General features: G+C 38.9%; 1 protein-coding gene across 1 annotated transcript; it reads left to right on the top strand.

Moving 5' to 3' along the window:
* Window positions 1–748: 748 nt before the first annotated feature.
* LOC140528501 (keratin, type I cytoskeletal 12-like) lies at window positions 749–14,438 on the top strand. The gene is made up of 8 exons (XM_072646384.1): window positions 749–1,393; window positions 3,583–3,665; window positions 4,424–4,580; window positions 6,461–6,622; window positions 6,705–6,830; window positions 7,176–7,396; window positions 11,839–11,909; window positions 13,940–14,438. The coding sequence occupies exons 1-8, from the start codon at window positions 749–751 to the stop codon at window positions 14,035–14,037; spliced, it is 1,563 nt and encodes a 520-aa protein (XP_072502485.1). The 3' UTR covers window positions 14,038–14,438.
* The last annotated feature ends 5,254 nt before the right edge of the window (window positions 14,439–19,692 follow it).

Below are 19,692 nucleotides of genomic sequence, written 5' to 3'. Positions count from 1 at the left end.
AAAAATAGTCCTTGCCCTGAGGGAGATCACATTTTAATGGGCAAGACAACACAAAAATGTCAAGGTACGTACAAGATACACACAGAGTAGATGGAAGGTGGTATGAAAAAGGAAGGACCTAGCAATTGAGGAAAACTAGGAAGGACCAGCAGAAGGTGTACTTTGAGCTGGATGTCAAAGGAAACCAAGGGAAAATGAGAGGCACATGTTAGGGATGAAAGCATTTCAGGTGCAGGGGCCAATGAATGCAAAGGCAAGGAGGGGGCAGGTGGAGAATGATGCTAACAACAAGGAGGCCACTGTCACTGGATCATAGAGTACTTAGAGGGTAGTAAAGTCTAAGAAGATGAACTTTAGGAAGGGACCAGGTTGTAAAGGATGTTAAATATGAATGAGATAGAGGTTTGGGTGATATTAGTAAAGCAACACATTGTCTGTGCAAGGATGAGGGAATTCCTTCTGACAAGCAAATTCTACCCCACCCAAATCTCTTTGTCAAACAAATACCTAGTGGGCACCCTTAGTTTTGCACCAATAAACAATTTCCACCTGCACATATGACTTAATTTGGTCAGGGGATGCTGAGCTGACAAAAGAAAAATAAAGGGTTGAATTTTATTGTTGTGAGCAGGTTTGGACTTGACAACTGTGACACCTACTTCATTGGCTATAAAAGGCTACACATCTTGGCCTATTTTGCCCCTCTTCTTCTCCATTTTGCCAACCGAGTGATCTCTGCATCGATAACATGTCTCTCTCTGTCTACAATTCTGGGGCCTCCCAACAGGCTTCATCTCGAAGTGGGGTGGGAGGTCACCGGCTCAGTCGGTTGTCCAGCACTAGTAGTGGAGGTGGCTTTGGTGGAAACATTTTTGGCTCTGGGGCAAGCTCCGGGGGCAGTTTCAGTGCTGTATCCATGTTTGGTTCCAGCTGTGGTTTTGGGAACAGCTCCAGGAGTGCCTTTGGAGGAGGGCTGGGCGGTGGTTACGGAGCAGGAATGAGCAGTGGTTATGGAGCAGGACTGGGCAGTGGTTATGGAGCAGGACTGGGCAGTGGTTATGGAGCAGGAATGGGCAGTGGTTATGGAGCAGGAATGGGTAGTGGTTATGGAGGAGGTCTAGGGAATGGTTATGGTGGAGGGCTGCCCAGTGGCTCAGTAGGCATCCCCTGTAGTAATGATGGAGGCCTTCTTTCTGGATCAGAAAAGGAAACCATGCAAAACCTCAATGACAGGTTGGCTTCCTACCTGGCTAAAGTCCGGGCTCTAGAGGAAGCAAACACTGATCTGGAGAACAAAATTCGAGACTGGTATGAAACACGTGTGACAGGCGAGCCTGGGTCAGGAAATGATTATGAAAAATATTACCCACTAATTGAAGATCTTAAGAATAAGGTAAGAATATTTTTGCTATTGAAACATCTATAGTAGCAATGGCCACTTGGTGGCCATGTAATTTTAATCTGACTCCTGACATGGACTAAAAATAAAATGAAAATGAAAATGAAAATTTTTAGTGAAATAATTATTTAAAAATTAATAATAAAAATTTGAATAATTCAGCTTTCATTTAATCTCTTACTAAATTGTGCTAGCATTAAACATAATTAATTTGATAGTACTTTTGGTAGTTTTCAAAACTGTAAGGACTTGTTCCTTCTTTTTGTTATTGCTGTTCCCGTACAGTTGTATCCTACTCTTCATGACCTCATTTGGGCTTTTTTTGGCCAAGAAAACACCAAATGGGCTCACAAAGAGTCAGACACAACTGGAAAATGACTGAACAATAACCGGCAAGGACACTGGAGTGGTTGGCCGTTTCCTTCTCTGGTTAATTTACAGATGATAAAATTGAGGCAAACAAGATTAAATGACTTGCCCAGGGTCACACAACTAGTTAGTGTCTGAGGCCAGATTTGAACTAAGGAAAACTAGTCTTCCTGACTCCAGGTCTGACACTCTATCCTTGTTAGCTATCCTTGTTAGCATCTCTTCAATTCAAGGAGTAATTTACTGAACACCTACCATATGCCATAGACTATGCTAGACTTTATGGTTACAAAATACAAAGACAAAAATGGTCCCTGACCTCAAGGAATTTACATCCTACTGTATGTCTTAATGTGAACTATGCTTCCCCTGCGATGTAATAGAAACAGCTCCAGATTTGGAGTCAGAGAAAATGACTTTGAACTTGATCTCTGAAACTTACTTCCTGTGGGACATTGGACCTTGGTGGGTTTTCATCTCCTCAGCAGTAAGATGAGAGAATTGTACCATATAATCTCTAACATAATTGAGAGGCAGCCTGGTATCCTGAGAAAACCAGTGGATTCAGGGTTAGAGAAGAACCTGGGTTCTAATCCTGACTTAACTACTTACTACTTTACTCCCTGGACTTCACTTTCCTCATCTGTAAAATAGCAGGCTGGATCCCTAACATTTCTTCCAGTTGTCAACCTATTATCATATGAAGTGTAAGGTCCCCTCCAGCCAGAGATGTTGGGAGGCTCAAGTGAAACGATGGATGTAGAGCACTTTGCAAACCTTGGAGTACTATATAAATGCCCATTATCATTATGATCATTAGCCTACAGTGAACAGGGGGAGGCTTGATGGTGCAGTGGATAGGTGCTGTAATACCTAAGTTCAAATCCAGCCTCACTTACTAGCTGTATGACTCTGGGCAAGTCACTTCACCCTGTTTGCTTCAATTTCCTCATCTGTAAAATGAGCTGGACAAGGAAATGGCAAAACACTCCAGTATCTTTGCCAAGAAAACCCCAAATGGGGTCATGCAGAGTGGGACACCACCAAAAAATAAGTGAACAACTGAATGGTAACCAGGTCCACAATTTGGTGATGACTTCATTTCCTGACCCTTCAATTGCATTTCTGCTGGTCTCTAATGCTGTTTATAGAAAAATATAAGAGTGTGATAGTAAAGGCTTAACAATTGGACTAAGGAGTTCCCAGAATTATGCATACTGTTGGTGTTTTTTAAATTTAATCTGCAGTATTGACAGTTTCTTCAATTTCTTCAACGGAATCAAACAAAAAGAGAAATGGATCCCTGCAGCCCATATATTTCCTGAGAAAATCACAAATTAACATTATCTGTGTTGATTTGTAATTTTTATTTATTTTGTTAAACATTTTTCAATTTCATTTTAATCTAATTCCAGCAGCATGAAGGAGTTTTCTACTGTCTTGAAGTCTGCAGCAGTGAGTCCAACACCTCCCGTTAGGGCAATCAACAAAATAAAAAATTTAATAATGGTGCCAGCTTTTTGAGCTGGCTTCAATATGCCACTGCTTTCATCTCCAGAGCCTATGATCCTTAAAAAGGAAGGAAAACAGGAATATAGGAAGGAAGGAAAGAGGGAAGGAAGGGAAAGAGAAAGGGAGGGAGGGAGGAGAAGGAAGGTGTTTCTTAACATACAAATTTAGTTTTCAAAAAGAATCTAATTGAAAATCTTGCAGAATCTAAAATGATATCATTTATTATCTTATCTCCTGACCTGAACTGAATGTCTGGACCGGTCTCTCATTAATTTAGAAATCTCTTTTCTGTACTTTTCCAGATTCTGTCAGCCACTATTGAGAATGCTCGTCTCATTTTGCAGATTGACAATGCAAGGCTGGCGGCTGATGATTTCAGGATGAAGTAAGTGCAAGCCTAGCCAAATCTGATAATGGCATTTCTCTCTTTTCTTTATCCTTCCTTTTTTTTCATTTCTAATGAATAAAACTTTCCGTATTTCAATAAAACAGGCTATCTGCTATTAAGTAGTGTTGGTAGCCCTCCCAACAATTCAGATAGCAACTCATTCATGCTGGCCTATCCAGTGCCCAGATATGCCCTATCAGAAGTTCACCACACAGGGGTTTGCCCAAAGGGCAAAAGAGGACCTTTCTTTCATTCCCTTTCTTCTTCCCTTGCCTTCCAGTGGAGCAGTCAAACATCTATGGGAGCAAGAAAATCAGAAGAGGTATATTATTCCAGTAAACATGATATCATATTTAGAAATGACTCCTTACCCACCCCCAAAACTTGACCCAGACATGTGGGGTTTTTTCAGCATAGGGAATTTTCAGTGCAGAAATTCCCTTTACTGATTCTCTTCAGCAGCCCACAAGTCATTTGGAGACTTAAAGTGTTTCCAGGGGCACTAAAAACTCAAGTGACTTGCTTTAGGTTGCACAGTTAGCAAGTAAACTGAGGCAAAGCCTGAATTTCGGCTTTCCCTTCTCCAAGGGTAGCTTGCTATCCCTTAAGCCATGTTGTTTCTCTATCCTGAGTTAAATGCCATTCAAAATGCTTATGCTAATTAATGCCTGAAACACATCACTTCTTCAGGTGGGTTTGGGTTTTTTTGTTATTTTGTTTTGATCCCCTGGAATATCCTGCCCTTTACTTTTAAGGTATGAGAATGAGCAAGCCCTGCGCCAGAATGTCGAAGCTGACATCAATGGCCTGCGCAGGGTGCTGGATGAATTAACCCTGGCCAGGGCTGACCTGGAGATGCAGATTGAAAGTCTGATGGAAGAGTTGGCTTATCTTAAAAAGAACCATGAAGAGGTGAGGGGGCATCTATCATTCCTATGTCCTTCCTCCTCCCCTCTCCCCCCCATCCACTGCAATTTACATTCTTATTAAGTTAGAAGAATGAAGGGGGCTTATTTTATTGACATCTGAAAGGTTTGTTTGACTGGGTGGGTGAGGGGTGGAGTTTGCTTATGGAGGGAAAAGAGAGGGAGATATAAAGACAGAAGGATTGGAGTCTGGCTGCTGTTGGTGCTGCCAGTAGTGTCTTTTTTCTCACTTTTCACTTTGATGATGGGGATAATAGTTTAATGGCTCTGTTTTTATCACTGTTTTCTCTAAAGAGAATAGACACAGATCCAGAGAATATTAGAGCTGAGCAGAGCCTCAGAAGCAATTTCATTCAACTCCTGAAACAGGACTGCCTGCCTACAGAAAATGACATAATTATAATAAAATTGATAGCACCTACAATGCTTCAGGCATTGTAAATATTATCTCAACTGCTTTAAAATATTATCTCAACTCATCCTCCAAACAACCCTGGGTGGTTGGTACTGCCATCCTCATTTCACTGATGAGGAAACTGAGGTGAACAGAGATTAAGTCATGTGCTGAAGGTCACAGAGCCATTATGGGTCTGAGGCTGGATTTGAATTCAGGACCTCCAGACTTTGGGTCCAGCTCTTTACCCACTGTGCCCCCAGCTGCCCCTGGCACATCAATGATGCTCATCTGGTCCCCTGACGGCAGAGGCCTGAAAAGGTTTCTACTGTGTTTTCAGTGCCTGTGAGCCTACTCAGTATTCCTATACAGAGAATGGAAAGGATACTGAACTTGGAGGCAGAAGACCTGGATTCAAATTATGGCTCTACTGCTTATTAGCTATATGATCTTGATCAACTCACTTCTCTGGGACTCATAGAATCATAGATTTAGAGTTGAAAGGGGCCTCAGAAATCAATCTCTTCATTAGTAAGTGTCTGAGGCAGAATTTGAGCCCAGATCTTCCAGACTCCAAGTGCAGTGCTTTATCCACTACTCCATGGTAATTCCATTTTCTCCTGTGTAAATGAGATGGTTTATAACCACAGTGCTTAGGGGGGCAGAGCAAGTACTTGATAAATGTTTCATTTAGGAGAAGAAGGAGGAAGTAGAGTGGAAGGAGAAGGGAATGAATGGACAAAGAGTCCTGATGGGGTCTTGGAATGGATACACTGAAATGTGGAAATAATCACATTAAATATGCCCTGAGATTTAGAAGGAATTATTAAGCAAGTCTAACTAGCTGCCCTGATGTTCAATTATTAAGCTTGTAATCAAACATTTTAAAAATAAAAACAAAATACAATTCCCCATAAAAGGTATGGTACTTTAAAGAAAGTCAAATGATCTAGGGACAAGATTATTGTTTAAGGCTTCCAGGACTCCTGGGTTCTAATCCTAGAGAAGTCTACGTTCACTTTAGGGAAGGAATTGGAAAGAATGCTGGATTTAGAGTCAGAGGACATAGGTTCAAATCCTGGCCTGGTCTTGTTACCCATGTGATCTTGGGCAAGTCACAGTCCTCCTGGCTTAAGTTGCAGGTTTAAATAAATAACACTTCTGATATCCTATGAATCTGAGAACACATAAGCTTAAAGCACTGTCTAAATGACGATGACTATGAACAATTATAGGTTAACCTATAACCAGGAAAGTATTTCTGGGATACAGGTAGTCAAGTCAATTACCCACTATGTGGCAGGCACTGTGTTAAGTACTGGGGCTACAAAAAAAAAAAAAAAAAGGCAAAAGTCAGTCCCTGCCCTCAAGGAACTCAGCACAGTGAAGGAGACAACGTACAAACAGCTATGTACTGGCAGGATAAACTGCAGAGAATCCACACATGCCTCACTCTTCCTTGCTACTCCTAGGAACTTCGAGCCATCCAAGCTGCGGGGCTCGGCCAGGTTAGTGTGGAGATGGATGCTGCTCCAGGAATCAACTTGACCAAACTCCTGAATGACATGAGAGGCCAGTATGAAATCATTGCCGAACAGAATCGCAAGGAAGCTGAAGCTTGGTTCCTTGAAAAAGTAAGTCGAGGCGCTGTGCCACCCTGACAAATGAACTCCGAATTTCCCATAGGTTGGTCTGATACCTTCTCTTGTGTTTCAGAGCGGAGAACTCAAGAAAGAGATCAGTAGCAACACGGAACAGCTCCAGACAAGCAAGAGTGAAATAACAGACTTGAAGCGCATGCTCCAAAGTTTAGAAATTGAGCTCCAGTCTCAGCTTGCTATGGTATGGAAAATCACTTGGTAATGGTGTTTCCAAAAAGAGGGCAATGGGATGGATACAGAGGAAAGAGCACTGGTGGTAGAGCTAGAGGACCTGAGTTCAAGTCTTACCACCTATATGACCTTGTCCAAGTCACTTCAACTGTCCTGGCCTCAGTTTCCCCATCTGTAAAAAGAAAGTGTGGAACTGAGTTTCCTTCCTTCCAGCGCTCAACTCTCTGATTTTATGCACTATTCTAATTCAAAAGTCATAACAAAACAGAAAGAACCTTGCGATTATCTTTCCACCCTAAAATACTCTTTTCCCTGACTCATCACTGAGTTAGTATCATTCTTCACTGATATGCAGAGAAAGTCCTTTGAAGACACTTTAGCAGAAACAGAAAGTGGTTACTGCAATCAGCTCTCCCAGATACAACTCCAAATTGGCAATCTGGAGGCCCAGCTTTCCCAGCTGAGGAGTGAACTGGAGCGTCAGAATGCAGAGTATGAACAACTCCTAAATATCAAGACCCGGCTGGAGATGGAGATTGAGACCTACCGCCGCCTGTTGGAGGGAGAACTCGAAGGGTAAATAAGAAATCTGAAACGGAAAATGCATTTTTAATATATTGGCTCACCAATGAAGAAGTTAAGCTTTCTGCTGGAATGTGCAAAAGAAATTACAGTGTGACATTAAGGTATTGCTTATCCGTGCATGCACTGTACAAAATACGTAAGTCAGTCAGGCAACAAACATCTTATTAATAGATAGTATTTATATAGTCCTCTAAGGTTAGCAAAGTACTTCACCATTATTATCTCATCTGGTCCTCACAATAACCCTGGTACATAGGTGCTATTACCATTCCCATTTTGTGTGTTTGCATTTTCCTTGTACCAGAGAAAATAGTCTATTTAGTATTAGGTTTTTTTTTTAAATGATATTTATTTCTTTTTAACACTCAATTTTCTTTAAATTTGGGTTCCAAATTCTCTCATTTTCACCCTTCCCTCACCTATTGAGAAGGCAAGCAAAATTATATCGATTATACAGGTGAACTCATGCAAAACATATTTCCATATTAGCCATATCACACAAAAAAAACAAACAAAAATAAAGCAAGAAAATTATACTTCAATTTTCAGTCAGAGTTCATTAGTTCTCTCTCTGAAGGTGGATAATGTTTTTTCATCGTAAGTTCTTGGATCATCGTATTGATCAGAGTAGGCAAGTTTTTCATAGTTGAGCATCATTACAACGTTGCTGTTACTGTGCATAATCATCTTCCATCTCATTTCATTTTGCATCAGTTCAAATAAGTCTCCTCATTATTTTTTCTGAAACTATCTCCCTCCATCATTTCTTATAGCACAATAGTACTCCATCCAAATCATCTGCCATAATTTGTTCAGCCATTCCCCAACTGACAAGCATTCCCTCAATTTCTAATTCTTTGCAACCACAAAAGAGAGCTACTAAAAATATTTTTTGTAAATATAAGGTTTTATCTTTTTCTTTAATCTCTTTGGGGTACAGACCTAGTAGTACTATTGTTGGGTCAAAGAGTAGGGCACAATTTTATAACCCTTTGGGCATATTTCCAAATTGTTCTCCAGAATAATTGAATCGGTTCACAACTTCACAACAACTTATTAGTGGATATATTTTCCTTCATTCCCTCTAGCACTTCTCATTTATAACAGTTTATACACAGTGGAACCTCAGAGTTGTCTTAATTTTCATTTCTCTAATAAATAGAATTAGAACATTTTTTTCATATTACTATATACAGCCTCAGTTTCTTCTTCCAAAAACAACCTGTTCATATCCTTTGACCATTTATCAGTTGAGGAATGACTTGTTTTCTAACTAATTTGACTCAGTTCTCTAGATAATTGAAAAATGAAGCCTTTATCAGAGAAACTTGCTGTGAAATCCCCCCTCCCCCATTTCTGACTTTCCTTTTAATCTTGTCTGCACTGGTGTTGTTTGTGCAAAAGCTATTTAATGTAATCAAAATTATTCATTTTATATCCTGCGATCCTCTCTGTTTCTTGTCTGGTCATAAATTCTTTCTTTATCCATATATCCGACATAAAATTTTCCATGGTCCTCCAATTTGCTTATGATATCACCCTTGATGTCTAAAGCATGTAACCATTTTGACCCTGTCTTGGTACATATGGTATGAGATCTTGGTCTGAACCTAGTTTTGACAAGATAGATTTCTATACCCAATTACATATATAATTCTTTCTTCTTTGAACCAATTCTGATAAGAAAGAGGTTCAAACATTATCCACTGTCCCCCCTCCACTATAAAGGTTTTTCCTTGCATGTCTCTTTTATATGAGAAACTTTTCCCCAATTTACCTCTCTCTTCTCCATTCTCCCAATGTATCCTTCTTCCTCATTTTTGTGGATTTTTTCTATATCTATTTTATCCTCTTAATCTAAGCCACTGGGGCAGTTGTCCTTGAAAGTTTCTTGAAATATGATGTCTAGACTCGTTTTTTGATTATGACTTTCAGGTAGCCCAATAATTCTAAAATTATTGTCCAATTATTAGTCCAATTATTCTAAAATTATGTCTCTTCAATCTATTTTCCAGTTCAGTTGTTTTCACATTTTCCTTTTTTCTTCATTCTTTTGACTTTGTTTTATTGTTTCTTGATACCTCATGGACTTATTAGCTTCCATTTTTCCAACTCAATTTTTTTAAGGAATTATTTTCTTCAGTGGGCTTTTGTTACCTGTTTTTCTATATGACCAATTCTGCTTTTTAAGTAGTTCTTTTCTTCAGTGAATTTTTGTGCTTCTTTTACTGTTAGGTCAATTCTGGTTTTGAAATATTATTTTCTTCATTATATTTTGTGCCTCTTTTACAAAGCTGTTATTTCTCTCTTCATGATTTTCTTGCATCACTCTCATTTTTTTCCCCAATTTTCCCCCTACCCTTCTTATCTTTTTTTAACTCTTCCAGGAATTCTTATTGAACTTGGGTTCAATTAGCATTTTTTCTTAAAGGCTTTGCTAGTAGCTGTTTTCACATTGTTGTCTTGTTCTGAGTTTATGTTTTGGTCTTTTCTATAACCCTAGTAACTTTTTGTAGTTAAGTTCTTTGTTATTGTTGTTATTGTTTACTCGGCCTATTTTTTGACTTTGAACTTTATATTAAAGTTGGGCTTGCTCAGCCGTGGGTGAGGGGGTACAGTCCTCATGGTGCTCTTTTAGAACTAGTTCTGGGGCTCTGCAACTTTTTAGTGTTTCCAAGGTTGTGTGATCCAGAGAGAGCTTTCGTCACTGTTCTCCTGGTATGAGCTCTATCTTTTACACAGGGAAGGCCCCTGTTTCCCTACAGCCACAAGTACTAGAGCTTCTCTTTACCCTGGAACTTTGACCAGGTCCCCTTTTCTCCTGCAGCCATAAGTACTAGCATACCCCTCTGCCTCTGGAGTGCAATAAAGTTCCTTATTCCCTTGTGACCAACCAAAAGAACTTCTCTCTGTCCTGGAACTGCAGCCAGAACTGCTTACGGCAGCCAGTCAGCGCCAACTACATGAGGTGCCAGCAAAGGGTCCCTGTAATCTCTTTATGAACAGTTGCTTGACTCCTGTTTTGTATCTGGGCTGAAAGCTTGAGAGGCTACTGCTGTTGCTGGTGCTGTTATAACTGCCCCCAAGGCCCACTACTGACAACACCCATGAACTCCAGGCTGGCTCCCACCTGCTGTCCCACACCTTACCAGTTGACCTAGAAAACTGTCTTAGGCCAGAAAAATGTCTCACCCTGACTTTTTCTTGTCTCTACTGCTCCAAATTTGATCTGAAGAGTTAATCTAAAGTGGTTTGGAGGCAAGATGACTGCCTGTATTGTGCCATCTTGGCTCTGCCTCCCTATTTGCCAAAAGGAATCTATTATGGGCTCAGAGATGGAGTAACTCAATTCAAAGTGTCTCATCAGCATACAAACTACTCTGTGAAGAATATTTTGGCCTCAAAAATTACCAAAACCATCTACTAAGACATTAAAATTGTACCTCAGTGGAGGACATGTCTACATAGATGAAATCATAGATCCCTGACATATTGAAATATATTTGTGATCTGACACTAAAGATGAAAAATGAGGTCATGTCTATCTGAATGAAATCATCCACTTTGTAATAAACTCCTTGAAAATAATATGAATGAAATGTTTAAATATGGGTTGTCCTGCAATCACAGGAAAGCTTTTCTGGAATTGGAAAAAAAATGTCACTTTTTTTCTTTGTCCTTTTTTTTTGTATCTCAGCTCTTAGCATAGTGTCTGGTACAGGGATGGGGAACCTGCAAACTCGAGGCCACATGTGGCCTTCTATGTCCTTGGGTGTGATCTTTTAACTGAGTTCAGGTTTTACAGGGCCCTGGCTGTCTGCTGAGGAAACATATAAAGTCCCAGAGAAGCAGCATTTCTGGGTTGGCCTTTGTTGGGATGCCTTCAATTGTTTGGATTTTTAAAGGAGAGAGATTGTGAACAAGGTGTGACCTTACAGACCTGTATAGATAGCCTGAGTGGCCAGTTGTATTCAGACTACTTTCCTTGTATGTTTCTGCATTCCTCTTTATTAGGTATATTCCAGAAGAAGTCTTGTGTCCTGGGCTGTTAGCATAAAAGGGTCTTGGCATTGCTGAAGGATATCACAAAATCAGCAACAGTTTTGTCTTTGATATAATTTTCTTTGTCTTTTCCTAATAACCATAGTACTTTAAGGGTTACAAATTGTTATATATATGTATAATATATATATGTATGTTTGTATGTATTTCATTTGATTGTGACAGCAACCCCATAAGGAAGGAATTACAGATATGATACACACTCATTTTATGGAAGTGAAACTTGATACTCAGAGAGGTTGAATGCTTGGCCCATAGTCACAGGGCTAGTAGGTGTCAAACACATGATTAAAATTCAGTTCTTTCCAGGTATGTGTCATCTGATCCTAGAAAAGATGAAGTGACAATTATTGTTCCTCTTTTCTATACAGGAATGGTGCTGTTGAAAGTTTAACTGTGCCAGAATCCAATTCTCAAGCACAGTCAATTGATTCTTCCAAAGGTGGGTAAATTCCCTGAGATACTACTTCAAAGTCTCAGAATATCAAATGCCAAGCCATAGAAATCCATTTGGTATCACAGGGTCATAGCTACATTTCTTCTTAAGACAGAATCAAGGAAAAACATATACTCTTGTGTAGTAAATTAATTAGTTTATAATATATGATGGTCTTTGGCCTGGCAAGAATATTGTTTTCTTAATAGGCATTCTGAACATTACAACCAACATCCATTTCTGAATTAACAGATATCTTTTTCATTGGTATAGAAGGTGCCTTTGATGAGAAGGGAACATTCCCTATTCCTAGAACACACTTTCTCCTCATCTTTTTCTCTTAGAATCCTTGTTTTTCTTAAAGGTTCAGTTTACAGGCTACATTCTTGGTAAAAAAAAAAAAAAAAAAAAAAAAAAAAAAAAAAAACTTCCCAAAAAATAAAAACCTTCCCTCACAAAATTGGGAAGTACCTTCAAGGCCTTGTAGCTAAAACCACACCCCCAAAAAAGAATCCCCACTTCAGCACACCCAAGAAGTGGCCATCAGAGCTATCCCAGAAGGCCTCCAGGGAGAGAGAACCCACAGTTTCTCAAGGCAGCTCATTCCACTTTTGGATAACTCTAAGTGTTAGGAAGTTTTGCCAGGAATCAAGCTTAAACTTGCCTCTTTGTAACTTTCATTGATCGCTTCTAATTCTGCCCTGTGGGAACCAGCAAAACAAGTTTAATCCTTCTTTTACTTGGAAGCCTACTGAGTACTTGAAAACAACTCTCATCTTCCTTGTACCCCACCCCTTCCCACCCTCCACCCCACTTTCTCTTCTCAAGGCTGAGCAACCCAGTTTCTTCAACCTATCTCCATATGGCACCAGCTTTATCCCCTTATATTATCTAGGTTGCCCTTTCACCAACGTTCTTTCTTAATTATGGTGCCTTGAAATGAGTAGAGTAGTCTGGATCAGAAGTTCTTAACCTGATATTCACAGTAGGAATCTGGGGATAGATTTCAGTGATCTTATGAATTTGGAACTTTTAATATTTTGATAACTGCATTTCAATATAATTAATTTCCTTTGTAATCCTATCTATTATATTTTCTGCATTTAAAGACATTATTCTGAGAAAGGATCCATAGGTTTCACTAGACTTCCATGGGGGTCCATAACACACACAAAAAGTTGTATAGATGTTGTAGACAAATATGGTCAGACCAGGGCAGAATACAACATAGGCACAGTGCTTCCAAATTAGCTTTTTTGACCATCATATAGTAACACTGATTCGTATTGAGTTTACAGTCCACTAAAAGTCCCAGATTTTTTCAGATTAACTGTTGTCTAGCCATGTCTCTCCTGTCTTGTATATGCAAAGCCAATTTCTTGAACCCAGATGTAAGATTTCATATTCATGCTGTTTATATTTCATTTTATTAGATTCTGCCCAATTTTCAAATCCACCAAGGTTTGAGTTTTTTAGGACCTGACTTTGTCATCCAATGTGTTAGCTAACCATTCCTAGCTTATGGGACCTACAAATTTTATCTATACTTTTATTTATATCATTGTTTAAAATGTTAAGTTGACCAGGGCCCCTAAAGACTCCTCTCTAATTTGACATGGAAACATGTATAACTATTCTTTGATCATAGCCATTCACTGAGTCCATAAGAGTACTATCATCTAGGCCATATCCCTACGTCTTTTATCTGTGTCCTTCAACCATTATTACTCTTTATCTATTCAATTTATCATTTTTGTTTTTGTACCCATTGCCTGACACACAGAAGTTGCTTAATGAAAGTTTGTTGAGTTAAATTTATTACTGAACTACATCAAAGTATTCATAGGTTTTCACATACTTGAGCACTATTTTAAAATAAATATCCTATAAAAATATTCTAACAATAGTTGACATTTTATAGATTGCCCCAGCTAATAACTTATTTTAGAGGCCTAACTTGAAAAAGAAACTTTCATATTTTAGTTTCACATTTTAAAGCAACTGATTTATTTGTTTTTTTAAATCTACCACTTTAGATCCATCCAGATCAAGGAAAATCAAGACAATTGTGCAGGAGGTAGTAGATGGGAAAGTTGTTAATTCTGAAGTTCGGGAAATTGAAGAAGAACTCTAAGACACCAGAAGTTAGCTCCAAATGATTGGCTCCTGAATCAAGAAGGAGAAATTCACAAGAAGAAATATTGTGATTTGAGGGCTCTTGGTTTTTATTTGCTAACTCATTCTCTGTTTCTTTTAATCCCTTCTTATATTGTTGTAAAGAAAATGAGTTCTAGTCTCCTTTGGTTGTCTTTTTGTGGCAAGGAATATACTAATGGAAGCCAATGTGATCTTTTAACAAATAGATTTTGCCTTTTCGTCTTCTGTACTTAGAAAAGGCCTTTAATGCACATATTTCTGGTAGCTGAGGGACATAGTAAGGGAATGAATGTTAAAGAGGTGAAGAACAAACAATCAAGTTTACTTAATTGATGCTATTATCTGTTAAGCTACACAAATGTAAACATTTGTAACTTCTTTGGGAAAAAAATCATAAAAGTTTTTAAACTGATTTTATTAAAAGTTGTACTAACTTTCATCATTAGTTATTCTGTGTATTAGTTCTTTAACTTTGAGACATGATTACAAATGTGATGGTATATTGATAGGTTTCATATATTCAATTCCATTTGTCATAAAAAGGGATAACATTTTAAAACCCAAAGGAGTCTACAATAAGACTGGAGGTTGGGAAGAATAAAAGCTTAGGGAGTTGCTTCTGAGTTTATTTTTAAATGAATTTCATAGAATCATAAACTGTTCAGAATTGGAAAATGTCTAGAAATCATTTAATACAATCCATACCAGAATAAGAATTTTCTCTCAATATACCCAAGAAGAAGTTTTCCAAACTTAAAGACCACCTCTGAGAAGGAAACTACCACCTCCTGACCTTAGTCAGCAAGCATTTATTCAACTTCTGTTATGGGTTAGGCATTCTGCTAAGCACCAGAGATACAAAAAAAGGCAAAGGACAGGTACCTGTTCTCAAGGAGCTCATTATCTAACAGGGGAGACAATTAACAAACAACTAATTATAAGAGAAGAGACATACAAGATAAACTGGAGAAAATCAACAGAGGGGAGGCACTGACATTAAGGAAGATCAGGAAAAACTTCTTGCCAAAGGTGGGACTTTAGGTGAGACTTGAAGGAAGACCAGGGAATTTTGGAAGGAGATGAGGTGGGAAAGAGTCCTAGGCATGGGGTCAGCAAGTGAAAATGCTTGGAGACAGGAGATGGAGTATATAGTGTGAGGAACATCCAGAAGACCGGTATCAATAGAAAGCAGAATATATGGTAGGTGGAATGGTGGAGAGGAGCAATATATGGAGTTAGACAAGTGGAAACAAAGGAAGGGACCAGGTTATAAAGGGCTTTAAAAGGCAAACCGAGGATTTTATATTTGGTCTTGAAGATAATAGGGACCAAAGTAATTGGAGTTGAGCAGGGGGGAGAGGTGACATGGTCAGACTTATTGCTTAAAGAAGATCAATTGGAGGGGGGAGAGACTTGAGGCAAGGGAACCAACCTCTAAAATATTTCACTATTCCAGGTGTGAAATGATAACGGTTCTGGTGATGACAGTGTCACAGAAAAGAAAGGAACATGTTTGAGAGATGCTGCAAGGTAGAAATGACAATATTTGCCAATTGATTGGATGTGGGGGAAGGAGGAAAGGAGGTAGTATTAAAAGAGAGTGACTTCCAATAATTGAAGATAGCCAACATGTCCCTAAGTGTTTTCTTTTCCAGGCTAAGTATCCCCAGTTAGTTCCTTTTAACCAGTTTTCATATGAAACTCAAGACACTTTCAAAATACTGGTGGCCCTTTTCTGAACAACCAGTTTATTAATGTCCTTAAAATGTAAGGCCCAGAAATGAACAAATACTCCAGGTTTGCTCAGACCAGAGCAGAGAGTATAGTAAGGCTTACGCTGCTCTCCTGCATACCATAACATTCTCTAAACAGCCAATTGCATTAAAAGGAATTTCTTGACATTATATATTAAGAAATGATGGCTGTTCTTGATAAGAGGCAACATGGCGTAGTAGATAGCTGGCCTTGAAAGCAGAAGAACTGGGGTTTGAATCTTGCTTCTGACATGTTTGATGTAGGGTGAGATTCTCAAATTCCTGATGACTCACTTAATTTAGTTCTAAGACTGTGTAAGTTCCAGAGTAAGTGTCCATTTGTATCAGTAAAGGGAGTGAAACCAAAAGCATGAGTTTGGTTTTTTTAGGTATTTTTATGTCCTTAAATTAGGGGATTTCAACTTTTTTGAAGTCTACTTTTCATATTTTGAAAATTGCATGTCTCCTTGATCAAGTAATAAAATGTTAATGACATAAATACAAGGAAAATAAAAATAAAGTAAAATGTATTTGTAATTAATGATCCATGGGACTTGGTAAGGGGAGAGGATTTGGTCATCTGCAATATTTAATAGAATTATTAAATATTTGGGCAATAAGTTTGAAGATGGAAGAGATTGTAATAAACTCTTTTCCACTTTTATGCTTCTCCTTTGATTACAAATGTAATGAGAGTTCCATGGATGGATGGTAACAACTATAATAGATAACACTCTCTGTTATGGCTCGTAACAAACATAACACTGAAGACAAATGAAAATTGAAGATAAAAGTACTAGACTAAGATATAGGTTCAAGTAACAAAACAAACAGTTGATAACAATATCTAATCAGGCTATAACACTATCTAATACAACAATATCCACTTTGAAAGACCCCCACAGAACCCTAGCCAGCACCTGTGTTTAAGATTCCCTTCATGGAACATAGCATGGAATGTCCCTTCTTAAATCAAAGGAAATTAGATGAGCATAGTGCATAAGTGGGGCATAGTGATAAGTGCATTGGAAATGGAGCTGGAAGACTTTAATTCAAATCCTGGCTATGCTTAGTGTGTGTGAGACCTTGAGCAAGTCATTTCACTTAGGTCCCTAGATATATGATGCCAAGTAGCATGATTAATTGAATGAAATGAAAGAACACCCTCATTCTGCATTTCTGTTGCAGCATGCCGGAGCCTGGACTCTGCAGAGAGGACTTTAGAATTCCTTGTAGCCAAGTTAACTTTGCCCCACTCTTCATACAGTCAAGTGCAGATAAGCGCCCTTATCAGAAGAGTACAGCTAATCCACAGAAGACTGAACAGGAGTGCCATATCTGCTTAGACTGAAATTATAGGGCCACAACAGAGTATAGCTTTAGAGCTGAAAGGAATCTTAGAGGCCATCCAATCCACCCCGCTTAGGGCAACTAGGTGGTGCAGTGGATAGAGTGTTGGCCCTGGAGTCAGGAAGAGCTAAATTCAAACACAGCCTCAAACATTTACTACCTGTGCAATCCTGGGCAAGTCATTTAACCCTGGTTGCCTCAGTTTCTTCTGTAAAATGAGCTGGAGAAGGAAACAGCAAACCACTCCAGTTTCTCTGCCGAGAAAACTTCCAAATGGGGTTCAATCTCATTTTACAATTTTGGAAACAGATTCATGGAAGTGATTTGCCCAAGTTCAGATGGTGACGGTGGGGAGAGAAGGGGGTAAGCCACAGTGGTGGAATTTGATCCCTGGTCTCATGACTCAAGAAATAGTTTTCTTTCCACTGTACCACACTGCCTCCTTAAAATTCATGTTTTGTTTTAATTTGGGTGTTTTGTTTGTTTGTTTCCTTGAGGGGAAGGGGTAACTGATAAGGAAAGAATTGCTGGAAGGAACTGGAAGGAAAATCCGCATCCAAAGGTTGGCACTCTCTGGGTGCTTGTACATTTTCCAAAGATTTAACTGTTCTAAAGAACTAAGGTTATTTAAAATCAATGAAATGAGAGAGACTGGATCACAAAGGTGACCAGCCTATTTTTTACTTGTTACAAGAGTGCCATCTTGTGGAACCACATGAAATAAGTCTTAGAAAAACCATGGCGTTTATCAAAATCATTTTAGATATTTAGGAAATTTGTAAAAGCAAGCCTTTGGAGAAGATCAACCGGAATCTTATTCATTTACAAATGAATGACTTGCACCTAAGGTTTACTCAGGACTGAGGGGTCTGTTTTGTATTGAATGCAGGGAAGTGAAAAATTACTACCTGGGAATCAAAACTTCTGAAACCAATTTGAAAAATTCATACACTTTTTTCACATATACAAATAACTTAGTCAATGATGTGCCATTTTGGTTTCTAATTTTTGTTTTCCTTTGAAAATCCCAAAATTCAAATGAACAGATTTTAATTACCATGTACTAGATAAATGCTGGGTGCCAGGGAAGATAAAATCGGAAAAATAGCACACACTTAGCGCCTGCCACCAAGCTTACAATCTAATATGAGGTGGGATGCCATTCACTCACAAATTACTGTGTTCTAATGTAGAATAGAAAAGCAACATGGTATAATGGATAGAAAGTTGGGCCCAAAGTTAGACTTATATTTCTAAATGAGTAACTTCTACTTGAAAGTCTTGCTGAATTAATTAACTGATTAATCAATAAACATATACCAAGCATTTACTATGTTTCAAGCACTGCATTGATTTATCTCATATTCATAATATTTTCCTCTATTTCCTAATATCTCATTTTCATAATAATAACATATTCATAGTATGCAAAAAACTTGTTTCTTCTCCTGACTTGTCTAACAAGCCTTTTTTTTTAATGACACCACTGTTCCCTGAGTTACCTGTGGTTGAACTCTTAGAATCATCTTTAATTTACTTCTCACCACCTTATGACCAGCTAAGTGGGGAGAATGAGATAACTGCAGGAACCAGAAATAGGGGAGAGCCCAGGAAGTATCTCCTGCTAAAGACTTCCAAGGCTACTCCTGTTGAGCCAAACAAATATCTAGTTCTGGCTGGAAGTAATCAGATTAGCACCTTCACCAGGGATTGACTGAACTTAGTCAGACTTTTTGAGAAGAATGGTAGGGAGCTGGTGCTATTGCATCTGGAGAAGCCAGACTATACCTGGTGAGGGAACACGGTGTGGTGATAGTATAAAGGTGAGAAATCAGATGGATCTGGGAGAAGTACCGGCGATTTGTCCACAGTGTTGGGTAAGAAAATTGTGTTTGTATGTTAGGTGCTTGTGCTTCTCCACGACCCACAATAGGGGACACTGAATAATAATAAACACAACCTAAAGGTGCCTTTCCAATCCTCTATCATCCCTCATTCAAGGAACTAGGTGTCCATGCACCGGAATATTGACACACATGCTCATTTGGTGGCAAAGTCCTATATATGCTACTTCCACAAAGACAGGATTTAGAGCCAGAAGGTACCTTAGAGGTCACTAAGTTCAATCTTCACATTTTAAAGATGAGGAAACTGAGGCAGACAGAGGTTAAGTGACTAGTGTCAGAGGTGGGACCTGATTCCAAGTCCAGAGCTCTACCCACTATACCATCTCTTCCCCTCCGTTCCCTTCCTGCTTCTCTAACATTTATTTCTAAGATCAAATTAATAACATGCTCTGAAACTTCCTACCTTCCTCCTCTTCCTCTCTCCCTCTCTCCCTTTCTCCTCTACCTCTGTCTACACAGAGTTTCATACGCTTACCAGGGGCAGCTAGGTGGTGCAGTGGATAGAGCACCAGTGCAGGAGTCAGGAGGACCTGAGTTCAAATCTCACCTCAGACACTTGACTCTCACTAGCTGTGTGGCCTTAGGCCAGTCACTTAACCTCAATTGCCTCATCCTGGGTCA

Source organism: Notamacropus eugenii, chromosome 2 (assembly GCF_028372415.1).
Source record: "Notamacropus eugenii isolate mMacEug1 chromosome 2, mMacEug1.pri_v2, whole genome shotgun sequence".
Classification (NCBI taxonomy): Eukaryota; Metazoa; Chordata; class Mammalia; order Diprotodontia; family Macropodidae; genus Notamacropus; species Notamacropus eugenii.
The sequence above is the reverse complement of the archived record's forward strand: the minus strand, read 5'-3'. Positions and strand labels throughout refer to the sequence as shown.